This window comes from Megascapheus bottae, chromosome 16 (genome assembly GCF_031878675.1).
Source record: "Megascapheus bottae isolate mThoBot1 chromosome 16, mThoBot2.hap1, whole genome shotgun sequence".
Classification (NCBI taxonomy): Eukaryota; Metazoa; Chordata; class Mammalia; order Rodentia; family Geomyidae; genus Megascapheus; species Megascapheus bottae.
Window position 1 is genome coordinate 30,082,240 of NC_143524.1, and position 24,621 is coordinate 30,106,860.

General features: G+C 43.6%; 1 protein-coding gene across 1 annotated transcript in view; it reads right to left on the minus strand.

The window, feature by feature from the left end:
• The window catches only part of Slc6a5 (solute carrier family 6 member 5), a 46,986-nt gene that overhangs the window by 8,266 nt on the left and 14,099 nt on the right, over nucleotides 1–24,621 (minus strand). Inside the window, exons 6-12 of the mRNA XM_090348940.1 lie at nucleotides 23,744–23,876; nucleotides 18,674–18,808; nucleotides 16,836–16,939; nucleotides 14,308–14,432; nucleotides 9,267–9,379; nucleotides 8,380–8,511; nucleotides 7,039–7,138 (exon numbers count right to left, since the gene is read on the minus strand). Coding sequence (XP_090205066.1) covers nucleotides 7,039–7,138; nucleotides 8,380–8,511; nucleotides 9,267–9,379; nucleotides 14,308–14,432; nucleotides 16,836–16,939; nucleotides 18,674–18,808; nucleotides 23,744–23,876 — 842 coding nt within the window. The remainder of the gene's footprint in view (nucleotides 1–7,038; nucleotides 7,139–8,379; nucleotides 8,512–9,266; nucleotides 9,380–14,307; nucleotides 14,433–16,835; nucleotides 16,940–18,673; nucleotides 18,809–23,743; nucleotides 23,877–24,621) is intronic.

The window sequence follows — 24,621 nt, forward strand, 5'->3', positions numbered from 1 at the left end:
AGGGGATATTAGACAAATGACTCACAGCCAAAAAGATTAGGGCAAATTGAACACTGAAATAGATATTAACTACTCTCTGCAATAAAGTTCAAAAATGTCAACATCTAAAAGCTTAGCTCAACCCAGCCCCACTGCCCTAGCTGGGTCAGTGCTGTATGATTGCTGGTGTATGTGGCTACTTTGTGAGATGACCTTATGAGCTTAATGACCAGTCTGGCAAAACCAATTCAGATGGCAGCCAAGGGTCAGGGCATGGCCTAGTGGTAGAGTGCTTGCTTAGCATGCACAAAGCCCTGGATGCAATTCCTCTTACCACATACATAGAAAAAGCCAGAAGTGGTGCTGTGGCTCAAGTGGTAGAGCACTAGCCTTGAGGAAAAAGGCCAAGGACAGGGCTCAGGCCCTGAGTTCAAGCCCAAGACTGGCAAAAAAAAAATTGTGGCCATTGAGGAGGTTGTATTTGAAAAGCTCCAAGATTTAGAATGGGAGCTATTCTCCATTTGGTATGCTTGTCCCTCATCTGCCCAAGAACACAATTTCAGTGAGTCCATTTATCTCTGTTCTGGGTAAGATGATCATGACAGGCTCTGGTGGTTTCAAGAGGTCATCACCCACTTTGTCAGAACGGATGGCTGCTGCTGGGTGAGTAACTTCATTGAAGTAAAATGCAAAGGAGAAGGTTAATCTCTTCACCCCACATCACTGCCTTCTCTGGCCCCTCTTGGTTGAGGAAGGATTTTAAACCACTCCTTGAAAGGAAAAGCTACTAATGGATGTTACTGAATGGGGCAGTTCTCTGCAGCCTTCACCGAACTTAATGGGAAATGTCGCCTTCTCAGAACTGTGAGATTGACAGCAAAGGAATTTGAAAGGTCCCAGAGTTCAAGCTCCTTTGTATTTACCAGGTCTGAAAATTCATCCCACTGTATATTGGAGATATGTGTTCCCTATAGACAAAATTAAACTAGTAAACAGTTGGTGGGAATACAGATTAGTTCAGTCATTGCGGAAAATCATTTGGAGTCCTCTCAAAAAGTTAAAGAAAAAGAAGTCCATAAACAATGATCATACGATTGGGTATACACACCCAAAGAACTTGAAATCAGTGTGTTCATTAGACATCCTTACTCTCGTTTATGACAGCACTATTCACAATCCTAGCCAATGAAAATTGCAACTGATAAATGTTAAAAGAAAATGTGGTATATAGACACTATGGAATCATATTTGGCCTTTAAAAAGAGGGAAAATATGTGATATACAATCACATTTTTAAGAACCTGAAGGTCATTACAAGCCAGGCACAGAAAGAAAAATACCAGATTTGTTATCATTTGTACATAAAATCTTTTCAAAATCTTACTTACAGAGCAGAGAAGGAAATGGAGGTTATAAAAGACTAAGGAGTGAATAAGGTGATGTTGGTCAAAGGGCACAGCACTTCATTAAGAGAAAAAATTAAGTATTTGTGACTATGACTTTAATTACTTCAATACTACATTCTATCTTATATGCATAAATTGTGTATCATATTGTCCCCCATAAATATAGGCAATTATAATTTGCCAATACCAAGTAAAAAATACATAAATAAATAAGCTCTGTAATTAAAATATATATACACATGTTTTCTGATATACATGTTAGACTTTAAAGTTAACCCCCCACCAGCCTCCAGCATTAAAATAATGGTTTCTGAGGTCATTTATAAGCCCTCAGTTTTGTTCCTACTTCCTGTCAAGCCAGTTCTTTTTATTGGATACACCACACACACACACACACACACACACACACACACACACACACACACACTGACAAAAGCTAATGTAGAGGACAGTCAGAATTCAGGTTTGCTATAGAATAAGTGATCCTAGAAAACGTTCAGGGATTCACCAACAACTCTTTCCAAATTGTTCTACAATTTCTCTTCTGAGATCCCTGCTCTTCTTAAAGTTAAGTTTGACAGCTGTCATTCATAAAAGTGGTACAGTGGAAAGAGCACTGGACCAGAAGGTTCCTCTACCTAACTGCCTCTAACTTCTGTGCAACACCCCCACACACACACTTCCTAAGCCCTAGCTGGTTATTGAGGGGATTGGGCTGCATGAGCTCTTGGGGACTGTCTAGACAGGTGGATGCATGGTGCAGGGAAGCTCCAGATCTATAGACATCAACTAAATGCTTTTGATGGTGGAGTTCACCAACTGCAGATTTGTTTATGTGATTCTTTTAGTGTCTTCTCCAGTACCCTCCCCCCCAAATACACACACTGAGTGACCTGCAGACACGAGGCTCCTGGGGCAAGATGATGCAGAGCAAAGCAAAGAAGTAGAAGTCACAAGGCCCTCAAAAACATACAAAAACCCTGAAAGCAGGCCTCAGATGGAAAGGAAAGAAAGGAAAAAGAGAAAGAAGGAAACCAAAGAGGAAAGGAGGCACAAAACCATCAACTATCCCTAATTGATGCAGATGTATGGCTTCACTGGTAACAGCAACTTAGCAGACTTTTAGTCAGATCTGAGGAAGACAGCCATCAGCCTCCTCTAGAAAGAAGAACAGTGTGGTCAAAGCACTCAAGCTTCCCCAGCGGGGAGAGGGAAGAAGAACTGGACCCCCAAGCAGTGGATAAGGAGAGCTCTGTCTGCAGTAAGAGACAACTTGTTATAGAGAACTGGTCCCAGGACTAGCAGTGAAAGTCTTGGGTAATAGAGCCAGTTTGGACCCTGGAAAGTCATCTTCCTCCATGGGCCTGCTATGAAGGATCTAGATACCTATCCTACATCCCACATCACTCCAAATCCTGTGATTGCTATCTGTGCTTCCTATTTGGAGACTGGCCCTGCACATGCAGCCCAGAGGCATCATCTGAGCTTCCCTCTCGCACTGTATCTTCATGATTCCAACTTCACCTCTGCCTCACACCATCTCTCATCTACCCCCATGCCTCACACCAAAGTCCCCATCTGAGTCCCTTACAGAATTAATGGTTGCTTCTTCTATATTATCTAGTATTGGTTGTATTGTTTTATAGTTTCCCCTGCCTGCTCTTTCCTAGGAGCTACTTGGCAATGCCACCTGAAGAAAAGGAGTGACTCCAAACCTCCCCACATTTCTGGAGCACAGAAGACATATAGTAAGCACTTAACAAATACCTGTTTGCCAACTCACACATTGACCTGTAGAAGTTACAACAGACCAAGCCTCTTATTCTTAATGTGTGCTAAGCCTCCATGGAGTGTGGTAATCTATCCTAGATAGATTACCAGGGCCACATTAATGTCTTTCCAGTCAGAAACATAAGTGTCACTGAAGCATAGGTATGGGTGGGGGTGAGGGAGGGGTATGGAAGAACCATGGCTGAGATTTGTAGACCTCGGAGGGAAGGACTTTTGGATTACTTTGTAAATTTTGTTTCATTTTTATAGCTTTCATTTTCTTCTGTACTGGACAAACATCTCACCGAGTTCATCCAGAAGGATAGGCACTAATGTAGAACTCATACCACCACCACCATCTCTTAAGGGTGTGGAGAGAGAGTCTAGGGTAGGAGCAAGACCAACTCTCTTATGTATTTATAATGAGATGCAGTGAGCCAGCAGTTAGGGGATGGGATGTTTGGTCAGAGGCTGTTCCTCTTAGTCAGGTTCCTGGAAAGAGATTCTACTTTAAAAGTTGGTTAGAGAAATCACTCCTACAACAAACTAAGATAGTCTCGCCTTTGACACTGGATAATTCCCACCTGGAGAACAGACTTGGAGGGGTGCTGACTTAAGAATTTCAACCAGCAACTTCAATCTAATGATGAAACCTGAAAAAAGTGCCAAGCACTCACTGGTATCTCATGCCTGTAATCCTAGCAACTCGTGAGGTTGAGATCTGAGGATTGTGGTTCGAAGCCAGCCCAGGAAGGAAAAGTCTGTGCAATTCTTATCCTCAATAAACTACTCAGAAAAAACCAAAAGTAGTACTGTGGCTCAAGTGGTAGAGTGCTAGCTAGCCTTGAGTAAAAGAAGCTCCCAGGGCCAGGAGTTTGGCCTAGTGGTAGAGTGCTTGCCTAGCATGCACGAAGACCCGGGTTCGATTCCTTGGTACCACGTACATAGAAAAGAAGCTCCCAGTCCTAAGACTAGCTCACATATAGACAAACATGCACACACAGACACACACACACACACACACACACACACACATAATATGCATATTATACAACAAATCAGCAAATGTTTGAATGGCATCTTCTGTAATTTAATGATGACTAAAAATAAATGGAAAACACAAACCTCTGCAATTCACTTCAGCCTGGAAAGGAATGCAATTATACCAATTAGGTTCATTTTCTTTTCTTCTCATGTTCACATTCAGCTACCCTACACTAACCTTGCACTAGTTTGCAGCCTCCTCATTTCGGTAGAAATGCACTATCGTTGGGGAGAAAGGGGTACAATGTTCATGTTTGTGTGTGATTTTTATTTTCATCGCTTAACAACTATGCTAACTAATCTCAACTATTTTTTCCTGAGACTTACTTCTTAACACTCCATTAGATCCAAGTCCAGCCCAAGCCCAGCACAGAGTCAACCTTATTCTGGAATCTAGCCCAATATCAGCAACTCCTAGGGACCTGAAGATGTCTTATCTCCAGGGAAATTAACATAGTGCAGGAATTAGCATAACCCAAAGATTTGTTTATTCTTTCAAAACCAAGGGCTCTATTGATAGACCTATCAGACTTATGGGAACTAGTAGGAGTGGTGAGAGGGGAGGGTGGAGTCGCGGGGAATGAAGCTATTTAACTTCTAAAATTAGCAATATTAAAAGGTTTCTGTTTTAGTAATGTTTTTAAAAGCACACTGAACAGGAAAGACCTATACAGATGTGCCTTGTGTCTCATTAACAGCTAGAAAACAGCTACAAGCAGCATGTTTTAATGAAGAAAACAGGTAAAAGTGACAACAATCCATACCTAAGCAGTGCCACAAATAAACTGGGTTTTTTTCCCCCAAGTTTCCAAGTTTATAAATGAATGATCCCAGATTACCTAGGGACCTACATGGGTTTCTGTGTCCAAACAATAACTTTTTCTTCTCTCTCAAAGTCAAGAATTTGGGTATCTGGGAAAAATGTTAGGACTCGCTGCAGTGGGTGGTGGTGGGCTTGTGCCATTCTCTGTTCAGGTAGAAAGCACTGTGAAGTCTCACTCTGCCTCTGCCTTTCAGTCTCCATTGCAGTCACAGCAATGCCCAGACTGCTGCCTCAGCCAAAGCCTTGGCAGCTTGATCTCATGAACTCACCAGGACAGCTGGCATGCCTGCCTAGTCCTCTTGCCAGGAACTAGGCTCTCCCTGCAGAAGGAATGCTATCTCTAGTCTGAGAAAAAATCATCTTCTACTAAAATCCAAAAGGGTTGTACCGTCTTCTTGTTTTAGTAGTATCTAAATTTTATATGATCCTCCTCCATTTTAATGAGTTTTCCAAAGAAGCAAAATTCTGTTGTGTTTTTTGTGGATAGGAGGCTAATGTTCCAGAAGTTAGGGTTGCATGGTTGGGCACCCGGTTTTGAAGCAGAACTCTGTAGACACCTCTGGCCTGGATTCTGTGCCTTCAGGCCACAAGTGTCTTTGAGGACACCAAATCTGCACTCTAAATTACATCCTATCCTGCATTTCCTTTTGGGTTTTGTTTGTTTGTGCCAGTCTTGGGGCTTGAACTCAGGGCCTGAGTACTGTCTCTGAGCTTTTGTGCCTAAGGCTAATGTTCTACCACTTGAGCCAGAGCTCTATTTCTGGATTTTTCATAGTTTGCTGGAGATAAGAGTCTCATGGACTTTCTAATCTGGGCTGATTTTGAACCAAAATCTTCATCTCTGTCTTCTTGAATAGCTAGGATTACAGGTGGTAGCCACTGACACCCAGCCTGCATTTCCTTTTGTGTCGCTATCTTTGGAGGCATTTGAAATAGACTGAACTGGATTTATTTTATCTTCCTGATATTAGCTATGGTGGCCTTAGTTGAAGGCCTTCATCTTGGAACCATTCTGAACATACTTCAGGCAAAAAAGAAATTAGCACTGCCGTGAATCAAGCAGGACTTCCTTGTGCTAAATGGCAGAACACACAGAAGCCCTCCAGGCAACATGTGAAGGCTCACCATTCTTGATGTTCTGAGTCTGGGCTGCTGATTGATATGGGATTGGTAGAAAGAACTAACTCTAGGAAACTGGAAGTTTGTTCTTAGGAAAATGTGACATCAATCTACCACATCATGAGTTTCTCTGATGCTTGTAAGATTTCCTAAATATCTGTGAGTCAAGTGGTCTCTCATCTCATTCTCATGTCCAGGGACAAGCAACAAAACAACTCCTCACCTCAAGCTATATGGATTCCACAGCTACCAACACCAGGAAATAATTCCACAAATGTCACACTCTCCTCCTTCTCCTCCCTCATCTGTCTCTTGGCCATAGGCAGTCACAGTTCATCTGTCAGGCCATACACAAAGGCTGGGTTTCTTTTATCTTTGACAAGAAGATCACAGTGTTTCACCATTTTTTTGTTTCTCTATTAACTCTAGATCCACACGAGAATATAGTGGCTAGAGATGAATCTGTTCAAAGTGCACCGTGTACATGTATGCAGTGACCGCAGTGAAATTCCTCACAAATGCATGCTAATTCAAAAATAAAACAAAGCTGGTTCATAGTAGTCTACAGAAATAAAAACATGATTGAATCCTGTAAATAGGAGAATCTTGAGGCTGGGAGTGGGGTCTAGTAGTAGAGTGCTTGCCTAGCATGCACCAAACCCTGGGTTTGAGTCCTCAGTACCACATACACAGAAAAAGCTGGAAGTAGCGCTGTGGCTCAAGCAGTAGGGCACTAGCCTTGAGAAAGCCCAGTGAGAGTGCTCAAGCTCCGAGTTCAAGACCTAGGACTGGTAAAAAAAAAAAAAAAAAAAAAAAAAAAAAGGAGAACCTTTTGTCAGGAATGCCTTAGCCATACATGGGTCAACCTGGAAAACAGTATGTGATTGGCTGGCTTACCGTATACATAGGAGATCCCAACAAGCTCAAAAATGGCAATGATGACAAGGGCATAGGAGGCGGCGTAAGTGTCCACAAGCTGAAACATATAAATTCCACCCTGAGAGGGAGAGAGAGAGGGAGAGAGAGAGAGGGAGGGAAAGAGAGAGAGAGAGAGAGAGAGAGAGAGGGAGGGAGGGAGAGAGAGAGAGAGAGAGAGAGAGAGAGAGAGAGAGAGAGAGAGAGAGAGAGAGAGAGAGAGACTATTGTCAGAGAGACTGTGGAGCCAGCTGAACTCTATCTTCTCAGCTCTTATTTTTCAAAGGCAACGGGAAAGGCAAAGGGTATGGGAAAGTATGAGGGAAAACCTGGACTTTTACCTTTTTCCTGTAAGCAATTGTTGATTATTTTCACACATGAGCCTGAATTTAACCTTTAAATATCTCTGAGTATTCTCCCACAGGTTCATGAATCTTAATCTTTATTCTTATCCTTTAAATCACTCTAAGATTGATAGGTCTTAGAGATGATCTCATTCCAATCCATCATTTTACAGATGAAGAAACTAAAGCCCAGAGCAGTGACTCATTTAAGGTCACCCAGACAGCAAGAGCAAAATATATATACTGAGTTAACAGCCAGTGTACTAAGACTGGGGGTCGGGAGTTTGGCCTAGTGGTAGAGTGCTTGCCTAGCATGCACGAAGACCCGGATTTGATTCCTCAGTACTACATACATAGAAATGTGGTGCTGTGGCTCAAGTGGTAAAGCTCGAGAAAAAGTCCAAGGACAGTACTCAGGCCCTGAGTTCAAGCCCTAGGACTGGCTAAAAATAAAAGTCTGCCAATGTACCAAGACATTAAGACATTCAGGACTTGCAAAAACAAATTCTAGCGATCATACAGATTCACATATGATCAATAATATCTTAGAAACTTATCTGGTTGATTAACGGACTTTTGTACATTCCATTTTCTCTTTTATTGTTGTTGCTCTTGTTGCTTAGAGATACTACATATCTCAGGCTTCTTTTGAAATCTTGATCCTCCAAGTGCTAAGTTACAGGCATGTACTCATATGCCTGGCTATATTTTCCATTTTCCTTCAGTAGGACGCATCTGCCTTGTTGGCTCAAGAAGGTTACATCTCAATTATAAAAATGCTAGGAGCATTACCAATAGCCAAGGTGACATATTGTCCTTGGCAGTCAGAATCCCTAGTGAATTGGTGCCATCTAAATGAAAGTAACAGCGATTTGGGCTACGGATATAAAGTCTGAGGGTTGAGGCTAAAAGGAGAAATAGCTGCTATAGCCCCTCAAAGACCTGCCCCACCCCAGAAACTACCCAGCAGGCTTCTTACCTGAGTGATCATTGGAAACCCCATGATGAAGAAGCAAATGCAACAGCCCAGAGTAAAGACAGGCTTGTGAGTACGCAGGTACTTGGGGAACTCATCCGAAATAGAGGTCACTATGGTCTCGATGGTAGCAAACTAGAACAGGACCAAAAACCAGCATCTGAGCCAAACTGCCTCATTCAGAAATCCCTCCTGCTGTCCCCTCTTCCCCCGCAAATCGTTTTCTGTCTCAACATGGAAAGCTATGTTTATATTAGGTCTAGTTTCTAGGCTGCTATTGCTTCTGTAGGTCTAAAAGACCTTCTAGGGTTCAAATCCACAAGGTCAGCCTGAAGAAATCAAGAAAGATGTGAGCTCTAGAAACTGTACTACCAGACCCCAGAGCATTCACTCATGTTCATTCATCAGGGTACTTTACGTTTCATTTTGTATTCATGAGATGTAAATTCCTCTCCTCCAGTTACCTCGCATTTGATCTTCGTACTTGAGGAAAAACCCTCATTGCACCCCACGACTAAACTCTGAGCGCTTGTCAGGATGATTTGTAGTAGGCTCAGCCCACAGCAATTTCCTTAAAATTGACTTCATATTATTCTCTCTTATCCAGCCGTACAGAATTTGCTTTGGCAAAATGATGCCAAGGCAGGATGTATGCAGACTAAAACTTGACATGGAGAACAAAGAAAAGGAAGAAAGAGAGGGACAGCTCCTTCACACTTCACATGAGCATTCAGCAAGGTATCTGAGGTACCTCCCCATCCCCACTTAGCTCAGGGATAAACCTTCAGGTGCCTGTAATCCTACCTCTTTTCTGAACATAGCAACCAGGACAAAAGGAAAGGGTACCTGAGAAGGAGCCTGGTCCAGGGATCTCAGGATAAGGGACTCACCATAGTGTCTAGTCCAAGAGTGAGGAGCATCAGGAAAAAGATGATGGCCCAGAATGGAGAGAGGGGCAGCCTGGTTAAGGCTTCTGGGTAAACCACAAATGCAATGCCTGGCCCTGGAAGGAATGACACAGACAATCACAGGCAAGCTTGGCTCAAAGTCTTTCTCCCCAAAGCTCACAGGACCTTCTGTCCACTGAGACCCTAAATGATTACTGATATATTGTTTCTCACTATTTGTGATTTTTTTTTACTTTTCACTGCCCATTTTGACAGTTCAACCAGACTATCTCTCTGCAAATAACATGAAAAAGTACATTTTTCTGCTGGGTGAGTTGGAGGTGAATATAATAATTACCCTCTAGAAACATGTTTGATATGATCAACAAAGAGATATTTGGCTATACATAGAGACATTTTTGATAATCAAGAGTGGGATGGGATATAGTAAGTAGAACTGGGAGAAGCTAATCATATGATACGCAAATTTGTCTAACCTCTTTAAGATCCCTCCCTACTTGGTAAATAAATAGGCAGGACTATGTTGACCCATCAGAAATTAGCTGGGGAAAGGGGGCAGTGGAACATGACCTGGGGTTATGTGCAGTCATTAAAGGTCAGACACTCTGACCCACATCTAGCCTCATCACTCAGCAACTGAGTAATCTCAGCCAAGTCAGTTGTTTTCTTTAAGCCTCACTTTTTCCCTATCTGTAAACTGAGGTATAAGAACAAAGGAAGACACATGAATGATAGACTGAGCTTGGTGCCTGGAGCATCAACACTCACTCATCTCATGAGTAAACAATGAACTTGGTAGTCAGATCTCCTGATTCAGACTGTCCTAAAAATACCACATGCTGTTCTGGTAGGGTATCTAAGATTTTATTCTCTCAACCATCTGGAAGCCATGCAGCCATTCTTACCTGCCTCACTGTCTCCCTAAAAAATATCACTGTAGCTGGGAGTTTGGCCTAGTGGTTGAGTGCTTGCCTAGCATGCACGAAGACCCGGGTTCGATTCCTCGGTACCATATACATAGAAAAAAAGCTGGAAGTGGTGCTGAGGCTCAAGTGGTAGAGTGCTAAGCCTTGAGAAAGTCCAAGGACAGTGCTCAGGCCCTGAGCTCAAGCCCAGGACTGGCAAAAGAAAAAAAAATCACTGTAGCCAAACATAGCACCAGGCATGGCAGGTATGAGCTCCCTTGTAAGTAGAAAATTAATTGATAATGGTCAAAGACAAGTGAACATGAGCTTGGGATAACCCATAGCCAGTGCACATCCAGAAAGCAGAAATCCCAGCACCTGGGGTTTTTATAATTCAAGCATGATAGCACTTCTTAAAACTGGAATTTTTCTGGTTGTTAGTTCTTAAAGTTGCCTAGGGCCGGAGGGTATTTAAAATATAAAGCCTCAAATGCCTAAGATTCTCCCACTTCATGCATTTATTGAATAGACCTCAGAGCCAGCCTCCAAAAGCTCCCTCTGTGAACCATAAAAGAAAAGCCTGTATTAAACTAAAATTCAAAATGGGTCTCGAATGCAAAACAACATGGAAATCAGTACAGGGCTGACAACAATCAGATCCATAAAGTGGCCAAGAAGGTCTTGAATGGCCACCACAGGAGGACCTCAGTGGGTCACACAGACAAGATTTGACTACTTTAAAGGGGAGAAATCAATTTGAAATATCCAGCTTGTTTTATCAGTTGTCTCTCTAATACTCAAGGGAAGAAACCTTTTTTTCAATAAGCTCCATGTCAACTAATGTCACTTATCCAGGGTTCCTGGGGATGGGGAGCAGTAGAGTCGTCTAGGGAATAATATTGTTTAGTGCTTTTCTTTTTTTTTTTTTTTTTTTGCCAGTCCTGGGCTTGGGCTCAGGGCCTGAGCACTGTCCTTGGACTTTTCTCAAGGCTAGAGCTCTACCACTTGAGCCTCAGCACCATTTCTGTCTTTTTTCTATGTATATGGTACTGAGGAATCGAACCCAGGTCTTCATGCATGATAGACAAGCACTCTACCATTAGGCCAAACTCCCAGCCCCTGTTTAGTGCTTTAAAAGGTACATGGCCCACCAGATTTAAATGGCTCACACCTGTAATCTGAGCTATTCAAGAGGCTGAGATCTAAAGATCCAGGTACAAAGCCAGCCCAGGCAGAAAAGACTGTGAGACTCTTATCTCCAGTTAACCACCTAAAAAATAATTCAAAAAACAACAACAACAACAAAAAAGCGCCAGAAGTGGACCTTTGGCTCACTAGAGTACTAAACTTGAGCCAAAAAAAGAGAAAAAAAGAAAGAAAGAAAAAAAGACAGAAAGAAAGAAAGAAAGAAAGAAAGAAAGAAAGAAAGAAAGAAAGAAAGAAAGAAAGAAAGGAAGGAAGGAAGGAAGGAAGAAAGAAAGATCAGGGACAGTGCATGCCCAGGCTCTGAGTTCAAGACCTAGGACAGAAAGATAGCAAGGAAGCAAGGAAAGAAAGAAGGAAGGAAGGAAGGAAGGAAGGAAGGAAGGAAGGAAGGAAGGAAGGAAGGAAAGAAGGGAAAGAGAAAAAGAGAAAGAGGAAGGGAGGAAAGGAGGGAGGGAAGGAGGGAGGACCAACTTTGGGTCAGCAGAAGTATCTTATTAATTGTGTCCATGTTAACTGGATTGTGTAGCTAGGAAGCGATAGGGCAGGGATTTCACTCATAGCTCACTCCAAATATCTGACCTGCTTTCTGCAAAGCATCCTTTAAACTCAGAGAAATCAGATAAGCTGGTGTGAAAGTAGGTGTGAGTTCTCCCACAAGGTCTGGGAGAAAGTCTCAAGAGCTGCTGTTTCCTCTCCCAAGGAATAAGGCCCATCATCCCTGGACCAGAGATCAAGTATTAACACAGCAGGTTAGAGCCTATTAGAAGTGTTATTCCTTGTTCAATCAGAGGCACTGAAAAATCCTCAAAGGGAAAAATTTAAAAATTAAAACACATAATTATCTGCTGCTTATTATACATAATAAATAAAATTCTCTTTGAGTTTTATAGTATATGCCAAATCTCTTTCCAAGTGCAGAAAAGAGTTCAGAAGAGTTAACTTATGTGGCCTGTATTTTAATAAACACTATTTGTAGCTGTTGGCTCCCAATAAACCCAGCAATCATACACACACACACACACACACACACACACACACACACACACACGGCAAAACTTCTCAGATTTGCTGGAAAATGGGGCAGAGCCTATCTGCTTCAGGGACTCTGCTGGGAGAAAATGAGGTTACAGGACAGCTGGGGGTGACTCAGACACCCCTAAGAACAAAGCCTTCTCACCTTCTCTTCCTACCTCCCATGGAGTTCAAGAATTCTCAAGCAGAAAGAACAAAAAAGCATTGCTCAGCTCTCAGGGCCCCCGTAATTTAATGTACAGCTACAGAACTAAATATCCCTGTGGGTTGTACACTCTTCAGAGAGAAATAATTACACCCTTGGAATATATCAGTTCTTTAACTCTCTGAGGCTCTGTGGGTACAAAAGGAGGCAGAAATTAATTTTCAGTGGAGTGCAAAGAGATCAGTCAGCACCCCCCCCGAAAAAAATTATATATATATATATATATATACAGCATTTTTAGAGTTTAGTGCTCTTAGTAGCAGAATCTATCTGAGAATGCCAGTGAGCATCTTGAAAGAAGATGACAAGGGACAAAACTCCCACAGGTGTGTTTCTAGATGGCCAAAGCTTGTGGCCATGCCTCTTAGCACTGAGCCCAGAACCCACACACAGAAGCATCCCATACATTCCTGATTAGAAAATCAAACCACAGGGCTAGGAGTGCGGCCTAGTGGTAGCATGCTTGCCTAGCACACACAAAGCCCTAGGTTCAATTCCTCAGTACCACATACACAGAAAAGGCCAGAAGTGGTATTGTAGCTCAAGCGATAGAACACTAGCCTTGAGAAAGCCCAAGGACAGTACCCAGGCCCTGAATTGGCAGAAAAACGAAAACGTAGAACCAGGCAGATTGGAGTTATATAAAAATCTTAAATGTTGGGCCAGGAGTTTGGCCTAGTGGTAGAGTGCTTGCCTAGCATGCACGAAGACCCGGGTTCAATTCCTCGGTACCCCACATACATAGCAAAAAGCTGGAAGTGGTGCTGAGGCTCAAGTGGTAGAGCTCTAGCCTTGAGAAAGTCCAAGGACAGTGCTCAGGCCCTGAGCTCAAGCCCAGGACTGGCCAAAAAAAAAAAAAATCTTAAATGTTCTCTCTTCAAATATTGTCCTAGATATGTGGATTCAAGGAGATAAAAATAAAAGTCCTTTGTAAACTCAAAAGCACATACAAATGTTAACCATTCACAAAAGGATCATTTGAGTAGAGGGTAAACATTTATTCTACAGCCATCCTTCCATCTACCCACCCACTACCATTCGAACTCTCCATTCCCTGTGGAGGTAGAAAAAAAATGCAGGTCTGCATTGCTAAATAAGCAGAAGGCCTTGAGAGTACACTTGACCTAACAATTGGGAAAGTGCTTGGTAAGGAAAAGTCGGAGCTGAAGTCAGAGCTCATTAAGCACACATGCTCAGGTTCCAGAGGGCCCTCTGTGAACCAGGGTATCCAGTGACAGGCAGTAGCTACTGCAGCTCAAGGGGGTCTCGTTTGCCTAATAAATCCTCTGCTTGTACCTGATACAAATCTAACAGGAATAGGGCTGGAGTAGAATTAAGCAAGAGAAGACAGGAAAGGAGAAGAGACAGAGAGACAGAGAGGCAGAGAGAGAGACAGAGATTGAGGGAGAGGGACGCGGGGGGGGGGGGGGAGATGGGGAGGGGAGGGGGAGGGGGAGAGGGAGAGAAAGAAATAGGGCTCCTTATGTAAATTCTCTAGCCAGAAAGGAGCTAGCTGTAAGCTTGCTTCCACTAGAGCCTATCTTGGTTCCTCAAAGTCTCATAGGCTCTCCTACCCACTGCTTGCTCCAGGGGCCAAATCCCTGGCAAAGAATACTTAAGCTTCAAGCAAGCCTGGAACCTGCCCTGCATCGGCAGAGTGACAAGTGCCCTGTACCTTGGTCAGCCACATTCTCGATGTTGACTTTGCGTTCGTTGGCCATGAAGCCAATGACAGAGAAGATGACGAAGCCGGCAAAGATGCTTGTGGCACTGTTGGTGCAGGTAACAATTAGCGTGTCCCTGGAATAGACCAGAGTTTGTCATTCATTCATGCTCTAGATTTGTGGGGACATGTATACGTGTACTCATGTATAGACAAGTCATCAGAAGACAGACATCTATAAACCTCAAAGGAAACCAGCTCTGCCAATACCTTAATCCCATACTTCTAGCTTGAACAGTGAGTACACTTGCATGATTGAAACGTTCCAGTCTGTTAAATGTGCTAAGGAAGCCTTAACAAATCAGTACAGTGATCCTGTCTGATCTGGATTCAGATGACTCTCAGGCCGTTGCCTCCTGACACAAGTGCACCCACTTTTCCTTCTATTTACCCGCCCTCCACACACAGCGCCTCATTTGTTCCTACTCATCCCATCTCCCACTCTAACACCTAGACTATGACTCTCTCCATCCACCTCACTTCTTCTGCACCTTCTGTAATTCAGCCCAGCATAAATCTCACCTTTTGAGGCTGTCCCAGACAGCCCAAGCCACTGCTGACCTGTCATCTTTCTCCACTGGCTTCAAAAATGCTTGAGGAGAGTTTGGCCCTCAGTCAAAACTCTTGCATCATCAACTAAATAAATGAGATACTGTGGCAGCTGCTAAAGATGAACTTTTCACTTAAGTGTGTCCCTAAGTGCCTCAAACCTGATTTATATATCATCACCTAAAAAGGAAGTATGCTTACACCCACCATGATTAATGACCAGCAGTAATCAAGGGTAGAGGCATCCTGTGTTCTAATGGGAGCAGAATCCACACTGTCTATCGCCATTTTTCTTTATCTCAAAGTTGTAGTGGGAAGTACTGAGTTCAGGGGCTGGAGGTCTGTATGGTCCTGTGGCTGTGCATGGGGCTAAGCTCTTGTTCCAAAATCTTCTTATTTAATTTTATTAGCATATGTGAATTATACAAATAAGGGATTTTATAGTTATCCATATGTGTATATAAGGCATTTCATTCATATTTGCCTCTCTATTATTTTCTTTTTGTATGTGTGTGCCAGCCCTAGGACTTAAACTTAAGACCTGAGCATTGTCCCAGAGCTTCTTTTGTTCAAGGCTACTGCCACTTCAGGCTTTTTATTGGAGATAAAAGTCTCACAGACTTTTCTTTTGTTGTTGTTGTTGTTGTTGTTGTTGTTGTTTTTGCCAGTCTTGGGCTTGGGCTCAGGGCTTGAGCACTGTCCTTGGACTTTTCCAAGGCTAGCACTCTACCACTTGAGCCTTAGCACCACTTCCGGCTTTTTTTTTCCTATGTATGTGGTACTGAGGAATCGAACCCGGGTATTCCTGCAAGTTAGGCAAGCATTTTACCACTAGGCCAAACTCCCCGCCCCTCTCACAGACTTTTCTGCCCAACTTCGACCTCAGATCTCAGCCCCCTGAGTAGCTAGGATTATTGGCCTAATCCCCTAGCGCCCCACTCTTTCTCATTCTCCTTCACCTTCCCATTTTCTCTTCTTTTCTAGATCCCTACTAGACCCCATTTTACTTTCTTAAAATCAAATAAACTTCTGGGACTTCTCTTTGGTCCCCTTCCCAGGTGGAGTCTCTCTACTTGCCTTTCATAGCTTTCCTTTCACTTTCAAACTTATTGTTTACCTTGGGTGAAAAAATTAAATAAACTCATTTCAGTGGACCTGTTATGTCTTGTGAGTGTGACTGACAATCAGACCTCAAATGCACACCTGTGATCTTGCACCTCCATACCTGCAGCAGAAACTATTTGAGAACAAGGACATGATTTAAATCTTTCTATCTCTTTCTTGGTTCACATGTAATTGCAACAATGAAAGCTGCCATTTTTCAATACCTGGTATATACAAGATATTGCTCTGATAACCTTGCATATATCAGCCCTTTACCCTTCCCCAACAAATCATTATAATCTGTGCTTTACAGATGAAAAAGCAGATGCTGGAAAAGAACATGTCTTTCTCCTGCCTTCAGTTTTAGTATAGGGTGGCGTCATAATCAAATGTTTCTCACCTCACTCCAAGGTTTTCTTTCTATTGTACCATGCTGATATTCCTTTAAAATGCTCTAGAAAAAATCTGTAATTGTATAAAATAGTTTAATTTCCCATTCTATAATTCTATGATGGATGACATAACTCACAAATGGCTGTCACTGCTCAGCCAACTGCACAAACATCCAGAAGAGCTGAGTAGCATCCTGGAAGTGTGCATCCAGCCCCAGCTTGGTGTGGCAGTCGGTGATGTAAGTTGGGGTCCAGAAGTTAATGGCTAGGTGTTAGAAGGTAATTTCTCCTAGGTTAAGGCTTCCATCTCCATCATTACCTTAGGTGAAAGGCGAGGATTTGGCCTTCGGCGTTTGACAACACAGCCTATTCTGTTCCCTGACCCCAATTTCACTCATCCACTATCTTGGGATCTGGCAAGGTGTCTCCACCTACCTGTAGCAGTTGTTGTGGAATTTGTTGTAAGAAGAAAGAGTGATCAGACCTCCCCAGGCAGCAGATAAAGAGAAGAAAATCTGAGTGGCAGCATCTTTCCACACCTAGAAGCAAAAGGAGAGGAGAGTTAGAAACCTTCCCAGGGACAAAACAACTGAGTACAAATGTCAATGAGAACTACATTTCATCTGTGCCTGAAGCCAAACAGGAGTAAATTACCTGGAAGATTTAACTCCCTCTAATACAACATGGGGATCCTGATAAATTCTGCACATTCCCTACTTATATGTCTTACCTGGTAAAACCACATAGAATGGGAGATCCCTTCTTTACAGCAACAATTCATAGTCGTGAATAACAAATTAAAATCCATTTTTTTGGTGAGTCATGGGACTTGAACTCTGGGATCAAGATTATCACTCTACCATTTGAGCCACAGAGACACTTCCAGTTTTCTGGTGGTTAATTGGAGATAAATCTCATGGACTTTCATGTGCCCAGTCTGGCTTTGAACAACAATCCTCAGATCTCAGCCTCCTAAGTAGCTACGATTATAGGCATGAGCCTTGAAAATCCTTTTTAATTGATTGGTGTGGGGGGGAGGGTAAGAAATAGAGAAAAAACAGACACATCAACCTGATAAAAGTATGATATATGCAAGTGTGTGGTAGGACTTCACAATGCTGAAGTCCCCTTCTTTGAACAAGTAACATGAATTTTAACCACAAAAAAATTACAAAGCAAAACATGTCATGGGGGGGCGGTTTAGGGGGTAGGTGTTAGCAGGGAATGGCATGGGCCAACAGAGACAGGAAAGGAGGATAAATATCAACAAAATACTTCATATACATATGTGCAAACAGAAAAGGTTTGCTGAGACTGCTCTAGCAAGAGAGAGGGAGATGAGGGAGAATGACAAAGGGAGTGACACTCCATGTTAAACTGGAACACCTTTATATGAGTAACTGATGCTAATAAAAAAGAATCCTTGGGGCCGGGAGTTTGGCTTAGTGGTAGAGTGCTTGCCTAGCATGCACAAAGACCCGAGTTCGATTCTTCAGTACCACATACATAGAAAAAAGCCAGAAATGGTGCTGAGGCTCAAGTGGTAGAGCTCTAGCCTTGAGAAAGTCCAAGGACAGTGCTCAGGCCCTGAGCTCAAGCCCACGACTGGCAAAAAAAAAAAATCCTTTTTCTAAGTGGAATTCCTATGGATTACATCTGCTACTGCAAAGCTTAAAGTCTTTAGCCCCCAATCTCAGTGAAACAAGTTGCAGCAATACAACCAAAAGGAGTCCCAGAACCACCCCCTTCCTGAGCCTGATCACAGAGCCTCTTGCTTCTCCTCAGCCATTCCTCTTGATCATCGACAGAAAACCCCACACCACTCAAGAAGTATGAGCTCTGTGGCTGGGAATGTGACTCAGTGGTAGAGTGCTTTCCTAGCTTTCGTGAAACCCTGGGTTCAATTCCTCAGTACCATTTACACAGAAAAAGCTGGAAGTGGTGCTGTGTTTAACATATATGCTGTGTAGTTTTCAGCCAGCAAAATTCTACTTCCAATAAACTAAAATTGGCAGCAGACAAATGGAATGTGGTGGCCCATCAGTATTGAAAGTGTATCATTCTTCCTGTCAGCAATCGCAGGATACCTATCTGAATACCCTCAGATGTTCCCAAGTGTATAGTATACTAAGATCATCAGCACCTTGAAGGAAAAGAGATATCCCAGCACAGCCAAAAGGAAATCTGATTTCTTCTGCCAAAATCAACCCAGAGCGTAGCCCACCATAAACTCCCTCCCAGGGATCTGCTTGAAATGGAAATAATAAGCCCACCGTGGCATCTGTGAGTTTCTCCCACTTCGGCGTGATGAAGTACCAGATTCCAGCTCCAGCTCCAGGCAGGGTGACTCCTCGGATGAGAAGGATCACCAGCACAACGTAAGGGAACGTGGCTGTGAAGTACACCACCTAGAAGAGCCATTGGGGCAGAGAGGCGGGATGAGTGAACCTGCAGAGCACAACCCCTGCAAAAGGAGGATCAGCCACCCAGCAGGGGCACCTGGCTGTGAGCTCCCCCAGAGAGGCCCAGAAATAATCTTCTAGCACACACCTAAAGCTCTAGGGGCATGACAGCCTAGAAAGAATCAAAAGGCTAAGAGAAGTACCATCCCATCCAGCCATTAAATGGAAGGAACCACTAGAGAAGGAGGCTCTGCGATTCTCTACTCCAAAACTCATACCTGGTCTCTGATGGAAGGACCATTAAAAGTTGAGTCATTTTAGCTTAAACCATCCACCACAAATGGGGCGGCCTGGTAAGATGGAAAGACCCTGATCTTCTAAATAATTGAGTGACCTTGGACAAATTAATACATTCATTGACCTCAGTTTCTTTCTATATACAGTGAGATAATTTGAAATAAGCAAGAAGATTAAGCACATTAATGCCTGGGGTAATATCTAACACAGGACCTGATAATTAGATGAGAGTTGCCCAATGTAATTAAGTGCTGCCAGCCTTTACAGAGGACTTCCTGTGAGCTGATGGCCAGACATCAGCTGCATAGGGAAGAAGAACTCATTTAAAAAAAAAAAAAAAAAAAGAGGGCCGGGAGTTTGGCCTAGTGGTAGAGTGCTTGCCTAGCATGCATGAAGACCCGGGTTCGATTCCTCGGTACCCCACCTACATAGCAAAAATCCGGAAGTGGTGCTGAGGCTCAAGTGGTAAGAGTGCTAGCCTTGAGAAAGCCCAAGGACAGTGCTCAGGCCCTGAGTCCAAGCCCCAGGACTGGCAAAAACAAAACAAAAAACAAAACCAGACCTGGCTGTTCAGAGGATCCTGCTTGGAATCCTAGCTGCCCAGGAGGCTGAGAAGGGTGATATCCGAGGCTCAGAGGCCAAAGTCAGCCCAGGCAAGAATGTCTGTCTGTGTGACTCTTAAACTAATCACCAAAAACCAAAAGTGTAGCTGTGACTCAGGTGGAAGAGCACCATCCTTGAGCTTTTTTTTAAAGCTTGTGATTAAGACTCCATCAATGGGGGAGAAGAGCCAACTATGACAACCTGTATATGGGTCTGAGTTCACATCCTGCCTTCACCACTTACAAGCAGGGTCACCTTTCGAAGTGACATGACTTCTCTCCATCCCTATTGAGGATGTTGGAAGGGAAAAATTCACTAAGACATGCAAAGAGAGACAGGACTAAGCACTGGGCAGAAAGTACCACTCCACCTTGCCTATGATTCCATTTCTAAATTTCATAGTACTGACAATAGTCAGTTCATGAGTCACTTTGAAGAATGAGGTTGAATTCTCATCAGAGCCCATCAAGCCTGCTCTCACCCACAACGTGGACAGCAGAGCTGAGTGAGCACTGTTGGTTCAAAGGTGGTTCCACCGGTGGTGATTCGTGCTGGATAGTGAGAACACGGGCCTATGTGAGGGGAACAGATGTGTACACACTGGCTACACAGACTTGGGCACCTAGCAAGGGCTAGGCACCAGCATCTCAGGGATATAGGGACTTGTGTGGGATACAAGTTGGGGAAGGTGAGAGTTAGGACATATAACTCCAGGGAGCCAGGCATGAAGATGTACTCATGATATCAGCCCAGCTGAGGCAGTCAGGGGCAGTGGTAAGGAAGTCAGGATAGCAGGAGATAGCTCTGGTTAGGGCGTCGGCATATGTTTTCAAGAAGCCAAAGGAATATTTTGTCGTGTGTGTGTGTGTGTGTGTGTGTGTGTGTGTGTGTGTGTGTGTGTGTACACATATGCAGGCACCAGTTCCGGGGCTTGAATTCAAGGCCTGGATGCTATCCCTTGGCTTTTTGTTGAGGCTGATGCTCTGCCACTTAAGCCACAGCTTTACTTCTGGCTTTTTGCTGGTTTCTTGCAGATAATAAAGGACTTCCTTGTCCTGGATGGCTTTGAATCATAAGATCTCAGCCTTCTGAGCAGCTAGGAATATAGTCATGAGCCACTGGCAGCCAGTTTCCTGGCATATTTAACATGGAATGTGTGAAAGGAAAGGCAAGTCCAGGATGCTTCAGGCCTTTAGCCTCTGAAAATAGGAGCTTCCATACAAAAATGGGAAGGGACTATTGCTTCTAAATACTACTACTCAAAGCCAACTTTGTGGTTGCAGACTATAGCTAAACTGGCCTCTTCCCTCCATCACTACCACCACAGGCCAGGTCACCTCTTCTCTTCCCCATGAGATAGCAGTCTTCTCTCCTAGTTCAAAGAACTCACAGTACTAGGGGAGGAGGAAGAATGCATGCACTCGTCCGAACACACACTCACACATACACACACTATGAAACCCAAGGGCATCTGGCATCTGAGGAGATGATATTTAAAAGGTCCAGTCTGGCCTCCTAGCTGTCAGATGGGGCCAGGAGAGCAAGATATTATAAGACAAAGTAACATTTTGAGCAGTCTGATTTGTTGCTCCCAGCAAGATAGTCCATGGATGTGGGGAACAACTAAGGACCACCTGACCTGGGACTGGACATCACAAAAGTGATGTCCCAGACAGCACGAATCCTGTGACCTCTGAATTTCCTACCTCTAGAGCTGGTCCCAGTCAAACCAGATGAGATAGCTCCCATTGAGTGCTGATGGCTGTAGGTGCTTGACACTCCCTCTGAAAGCCATGTATATTAGTTCCATTTTGCAGAATAGGAAACTCACGTTTAATATGTCACTGAAAGTTTCCCAGATTGAGCCAACATCTGAACTTTCTCACTCCAAAGCCATTCTATGGAGTGAGGTAAAGGAGAGAGGCATGTAGGTACAAAATTTAAGGAAGCACCTCTCTCTAGTGCCATTCCATATACTGACAGAAACCTAAGGATGAGCGCTTCCTTAAATGTCCACCTTAGGCACTTGTGGTTTGGCTTCTAAGTCCTGTGACTGCTTGAAACGTGAAGGAGGTGTACGTGGAGGCTTCAATGCACGGCTACATCCATGTGTCAGGGGAACACACCTGAAGGACACACCTGTTTTCAGGATGTGCTGTCAGAGGAATTACACCTGAAGAGTAATGAATCATGCTTATCAGGAATGGCAATGACTAGTTGATCTCAGCCTGTGAGCCTGTCGCCTCTGGGCCTCCTCTTCACAACAGGATCCCTGCATAGGTGGTAAGGTACTGCCAGTCTGTGCTAGCTAATTAGGTTAGCTGTGCTCTGCTCCTGTGAATTTCAGGTAGAGCAGCCTCAAAGGCCAGAAGGGCTACACTGGAACTTCAGGCCAACCTGCTGGTCTACAAGCCTCTAGAATCCTAGCATCTTGGGAGTTCTCTGCTGCAGAACAAGTCATGGGCCATTTTTATTTCCCTGTGTCATGCATGAGAGGAACTGAGCATCTCAAATTGTGAGCAAATCAGGTACACACATGCACACACATGCACATGTGTACACGCATAACACACACACACACACACACACACACACACACACACACACCAGTACCTGTGCAATTTCTATCACAAAGGAATTTGTCATGAAGCAATGAGCAGCTTTAGTCGTGCATTCACTATAGTTCTCAAAGAATTTTCCATCATTCATGTCTGCACAAACCCAGGGTAGGAAAATAAATTGTGATTCGTTTTTTCTGGGGATATTCTTTTTTTTTTTTTTTTTTTTTTTGCCAGTCCTGTGCTTGGGCTCAAGGCTTGAGCACTGTCTTTGGACTTTCTCAAGGCTAGCACTCTACCACTTGAGCCTCAGCACCACTTCTGGTTTTTTTGTATGTATGTGGAACCAAGGAATCGAACCCGGGTCTTCGTGAATGCTAGGCAAGCACTTTAACCACTAGGCCAAACTCCCAGCCCCATCTGGGGATATTCTTATTTAAAAAAGAAAGAAAGACAAATTGGTTACTGATCTTTGGTTAGAAGCCTTTCTCAATGAGGCATGGAATTAAGTTGGTAGATCAAAAAGAAAATTTTATTTGTTCCAGACTGCTTAAAAGTTCTTATTTCAGAAAGGCTACAAAATCTAACACCAAGGATTAAATTACTTTTTTTTTGTCAGTCATGAGACTTGAACTCTGGGCCTTGGTATAGTCCCTGAGCTCTTCACTGTCCCACCCCTTGAGCCTCAGCATGGTGATTAAAAGGAGATAAGAGTCTCACAGACTTTTTAGTGCCTGGGCTGGCTTTGAACCTTGATCCTCGGATCTCAGCCTCCTGAATAGCTAGGACTACAGGCGTGAGCTAACACGCCTGGCTAAATATTAAATTCTTTATATGTTGATACTGGGGCTTGAACTCAGGGGCTTATGTTCTTGTTTGGCTTTTTTCTATCAAGCCTAGAGCTCTTAACACTTGAGCCACACCTCCATTTCTAACTTTTTGCTGGTCAATTGGAGATTAGAGCCTCACAGACTTCCTCTGCCCTGGCTGGCTTCAAATTGTGATCCTCAATTCTCATCCCCTGGGGTAGTTAGGATTACAGGAATGAGCCAACAATGCCAGGCCACCAAACTCCTAGATACAAGCAATAATTGACCTAATGACCAGACTAGGAGGCAAACAGAGTTCAAGGAAAGCAATGTAAAATTGTATTGAGACCCTCCTCCATCTGTGCTGTGAATGTAGCCCATGACAGAGAAGGATGAAGCGCCTCACAATATCCTTGCCCTAACCTGAGAGTTCATTACACACTTGCTCCATCAAATCCTTAAAATGGCCTTGCAAGACAGGGGCATCCATCCCAATTCTACAGATAGGAGTGAAGTTGCTTTCTCATGGTCCCATAACGACAATGGGGCAAAAATTAGAATGATTTCACTTCTAATTTTACTGTTTCTTTCTAGGCTCTGCGGCCTGCTCTAGAACACAACCACCCAGGGGTAGGCCCAGCCTTCCTTTTGTTTAGATAAATCCACAGGCTTACTTTTCCTGAAGTCTTGATTCCTTTAGCCAGGGATGCGTACACGATTACCCAAGCCAGGAAAAGGCAGAAGGCCAGCGGCCACCTGATCTCACCAGGGTACTCAATCCCAGCAGAAATCTTCAGCACAAAGTACCTAAAAGTCAGAAAGAAGAGCGGGAAAGGAGGGCAGAAAGAAAAGAAGGAAGGAAGGAAGGAAGAAAGGAAGAAAGGAAGGGGAGAGAGAGAGAGAGAGAGAGAGAGAGAGAGAGAGAGAGAGAGAGAGAGAGAGAGAGAGAGAGAGAAGGAGATGATGGTCCATCCATTGGCTTTAATCTCTGAGCACATCTAGCAACCTCCCACCCCTCCTCACCAGGGGCCTCATCAGATCAGGTTAGAAGGGATTGGCCAGTCTGGGCTCTCACCCACAGCTGTCTTCAGAGACACCAGCTTCTCTTAATTTTGTGTGGAGAGGTTACACTAGATCCGCAATAGGATTTTGTGTAAGATGGTCAGAACATGATCATGTGAAATTGCAGAAGTGTAATCAAAATTCTAAACTGCTAAGCATGGTATTTCGTTCTGCTTTGCCTGGCTTTCACCCTGCAGGGTTTAGCCAAGTACCTCTGGCTACATGCAGAACAGAAAAACCTGCATAGGATTTAATGGAATTAACACAGAGATATCAAGGACTGTTTGTTATTATCTAAGTAAAGGCCACAAAGTAGGAACTATGGGAATTATATTGCTAACATTTAAAATGGGACCTGGTAACTGACCAAAAAAAAAAAAAATGGGGCCAAGAGTATAGCCTAGAGGTAGAGTGCTTGCCTAGCATGCATGAAGCCCTGGGTTCGATTCCTCAGTAACACATACACAGAAAAAAAACTGGAAGTGATGGT